The following is a 2,500-nucleotide window of genomic DNA, read 5'->3' on the forward strand; positions in this document are numbered from 1 at the left end:
CATTGATAACTACTTCTACATGAATACTACAGATGTTGACTAAAGGTACTCTACGTCACATTTAAGTGTTAAATGGTTTAATTAACTGATATTGCAATAAAAGTGTCCAGGAGTATCCTCATGTACTGGTTTACTTTCATTTCATTTCAATCTCTTGAATCCTTTAGGAATAAGATTTTAGGATATGACGGCACATTGGTAAAGACACGAAATACTGATGGATAAATAGTTGAAGGAAAATGAAGGAAAGCTGTTTTGAATCTTTAATTCCAAGGTAATTTGCATCACAATAAGAACAGCTCATACCAGTGGCTCTCAACCTGTGTTCCGCAGATCAGCAGGTTTCGTGAAGAAGGTGTCTCCTCCAGCTTGGGAACCACTGATCCATATCTTTTAAGCGATGGACAAAGTAATGATACTGATAATAATAATGAAAAAGCAGGACTAGTGTTGCGCGTATAGTCTTTTTTTCATTAGCCTGAGAGGAATGGAAAGTTTCCTGACGACCTTCAAAGAATGGAACTTCCTGTGGCCCAACAGGTCGATCACGCCGCTGCAGTGCTCTTCGTGTTCTTCAACAGCGAGAAGCAATTCTGCGTCAGTCTCTCCTCTCCACGCCTCGGCCCCCTTCTCTGTGTCTCTCCACGTCCCACACCATCAGTTACTTCGTCGTCTGCAGCGTGTGTGTGGCTCTCGATGTACTGTGACCACGAGGGAGGAAGACCTGCTTGGGTTTCCCCCGAGATGAACCTCCAGAGCTGTCTTGCAACTCCTGGCAGGGTAATTTTTTTTTTTTGTTTTTTTTCAATAAGCTGAAATTTTGAAGAAAGGAAATGGATGATGACAAATGAATGGGTTGATAGATATAGGTATAGAAATAAGCAGAGACTTAGTAATGTTTATTTATGGTATAAGTGTCTCAGAACAGGCAAGGTTACCTTGTTTACTTCAAAAAGGATAAGTGAATGAATAAGGTTAATGAAAAAAAAAAGAACAACGACGAATTAAAATTAAAGAAAATAAAAGTTAATAAATGATACAGAAGAAAGGCAGTCCTTTACCCCCCCCCCTCATTCAGATATTGATAGACATTCTCCTTGAGAGAGACATTATGTACGTATGCATAAACACACACACACACACACACACACACAACGAACAGACAGATAACAAACTAGATAAGGATGATTCCTTCCGTGTCGAGGCAAAGATCTTCGTAAGTGCCTGATGTTAACCGGCCTGGGAAGATCCTGCTCACTGTGTCTAATAAATGAAGATCCTGAAGAGGAAAAAAAGGGGCGAAAAAATTATCAAAAAATCAAAATTGTTGGATCAGCAATACGAATCATTGTATAAATACACGACAAACACGAACAGAAGTACACGACAAACACGAACAGAAGTACACGACAAACACGAACAGAAGTACACGACAAACACGAACAGAAGTACACGACAAACACGAACAGAAGTACACGACAAACACGAACAGAAGTACACGACAAACACGAACAGAAGTACACGACAAACACGAACAGAAGTACACGACAAACACGAACAGAAGTACACGACAAACACGGACATAAGTACACGACAAACACGAACAGAAGTACACGACAAACACGAACAGAAGTACACGACAAACACGAACAGAAGTACACGACAAACACGAACAGAAGTACACGACAAACACGAACAGAAGTACACGACAAACACGAACAGAAGTACACGACAAACACGAACAGAAGTACACGACAAACACGAACAGAAGTACACGACAAACACGAACACAACACGAACAGAAGCACACGACAAACACGAACAGAAGCACACTACAAACACGAACAAAAGCACACGACAAAAAACGAACAGAAGTACACGACAAACACGAACAGAAGTACACGACAAACACGAACAGAAGTCCACGACAAACACGAACAGAAGTACACGACAAGCACGAACAGAAGTACACGACAAACACGAACAGAAGTACACGACAAACACGAAATCGTAGCGTTTCGAGCACAGCTAACACCTTCATCAAAACAGCTGCTTTTTCATCTTATATGTATGAATGAAATAAATAAATAGAGAAAAAGAGTAAAAATATATATAAAAAAGAGAAGAAAATATAATCAAGCTATAATGGAAATGACATTAACGGTCATGAAGACACACATTCACACTAATCTTGTTTTATTGTTCTTTTATGCATAGGAAGCCAATTAAAAGGCATTATCTAACCTCACCTGTTCACCCCATTCTTGGGATATTCGGGAAAAGGTATTTTATTCATGTTACTACCATTATTTTGACTATTATAACATTAATGACAATCAGTTTTGTAAGATTCTTTCCTCGAAAAGACAAACAAACAAACAAACAACAGAATAATAAAACTAGAACAAGCAAACCGATTGCGTAATAGTCCTGTCACTGTCCTGTATAAATGCGCATTAATGTCAGAAATCGAACCTCCAATACACGTGGACAGTAGAAC

The 2,500-nt window shown here is 39.2% G+C and overlaps 1 protein-coding gene across 1 annotated transcript in view; it reads right to left on the bottom strand.

Moving 5' to 3' along the window:
- Nucleotides 1-1,172: 1,172 nt before the first annotated feature.
- Nucleotides 1,173-2,500, bottom strand: part of LOC147468224 (uncharacterized) — a 2,583-nt gene continuing 1,255 nt past the window's right edge. Inside the window, exons 3-4 of the mRNA XM_086554719.1 lie at nt 2,476-2,500; nt 1,173-1,279 (exon numbers count right to left, since the gene is read on the bottom strand). The exon at nt 2,476-2,500 is cut by the window's right edge and continues 143 nt beyond it. Of these exons, the coding sequence (XP_086410845.1) occupies nt 1,175-1,279; nt 2,476-2,500 (130 nt within the window). The 3' untranslated portion in view covers nt 1,173-1,174. The remainder of the gene's footprint in view (nt 1,280-2,475) is intronic.

The sequence above is a fragment of the Penaeus japonicus genome, unplaced genomic scaffold (genome assembly GCF_977035675.1).
Source record: "Penaeus japonicus unplaced genomic scaffold, GWHDUDI00000001_assembly GWHDUDI00000030, whole genome shotgun sequence".
NCBI lineage: Eukaryota > Metazoa > Arthropoda > Malacostraca > Decapoda > Penaeidae > Penaeus > Penaeus japonicus.